Source organism: Nansenia antarctica (genome assembly GCF_963989245.1).
Source record: "Nansenia antarctica genome assembly, chromosome: 18".
Classification (NCBI taxonomy): Eukaryota; Metazoa; Chordata; class Actinopteri; order Argentiniformes; family Microstomatidae; genus Nansenia; species Nansenia antarctica.
Window position 1 is genome coordinate 5,372,983 of NC_137691.1, and position 1,108 is coordinate 5,374,090.

The window sequence follows — 1,108 nt, forward strand, 5'->3', positions numbered from 1 at the left end:
TGCCGTCACACACACACACACACACACGCGCACACACACACACACACACACACACACACACACACACACACACACACACACACACACAATGGTGACAATCATTCATATCATATCAACAAATCATTCCTCAGTACACCTGCACACTCAACAGTCATCTGTGGCCGAATGGACTAAAAGTATCTGTGGTTTGACAGCCAGGGCCCAGGTGTTCAGAACGTTACATCTGGATCAGAACCATCCTGATTCTTTTTCTCTGATCCAGGATCAGATGGAGCTGGCTGATGGAAGTCCTGTACGACTCAAACTCAGCCAGATAGATCTGATCCTGGATAGCACAAAAAGAATCAGGATCATTCTGATCCAGATGAAAAACTGGGCCCAGGACCCTGTCCACACAGACACAGACACAGACAGAGACACAGACACAGACACACAGACACAGACACACACAGAGACAGACAGAGACACAGACAGAGACACACAGACACACAGAGAGACAGAGACACACTCACACGCACACTCACACGCACACGCACACGCACACGCACACTCACACACACTCACACTCACACTCACACTCACACTCACACTCACACTCATACTCATACTCATACTCACACTCACATTCACACTCACACTCATACTCACACTCACACTCATACTCACACTCACACTCATACTCGCACACACACGCGCGCACACACACACACACAGACACACAGGCAGGCGGGTGGTCAGGCAGACAGTAGGGGCGTACCACACTTGTCCTCGTCAGAGTTGTCCCCGCAGTCGTTGTCATAGTCACACTGCCAGCGGCCCGGCACACAGCGGTTGTTCTTACAGCGGAACTGGTAGGGCTCACACGTCCTCTCATCTACACACACACACACACACACACACACACACACACACACACACACACTCAATATTACTATTTATAACTACTATTATTAACAACATGCATTTAGATTATACCCTCTCCATTCCCCTCCTTCCCTCCCTCCTTCCTCCCTTTTCTGCACCCACCCCTCCTTTCTTTCCATCTCTTTTGTCTTTCTCTACTACTCTCTCCTTTCCATCCATCCATCCCCCCCTCTCTCCCTCCCCT

The 1,108-nt window shown here is 49.8% G+C and overlaps 1 protein-coding gene across 1 annotated transcript in view; it reads right to left on the reverse strand.

Annotated features, from left to right (window-relative positions):
• The window catches only part of LOC308173503 (prolow-density lipoprotein receptor-related protein 1-like), a gene marked incomplete at both ends in the record, with an annotated part of 52,989 nt that overhangs the window by 16,119 nt on the left and 35,762 nt on the right, over window positions 1–1,108 (reverse strand). Inside the window, one exon of the mRNA XM_080548533.1 lies at window positions 758–874. Within this exon, the coding sequence (XP_080404659.1) occupies window positions 758–874 (117 nt within the window). The remainder of the gene's footprint in view (window positions 1–757; window positions 875–1,108) is intronic.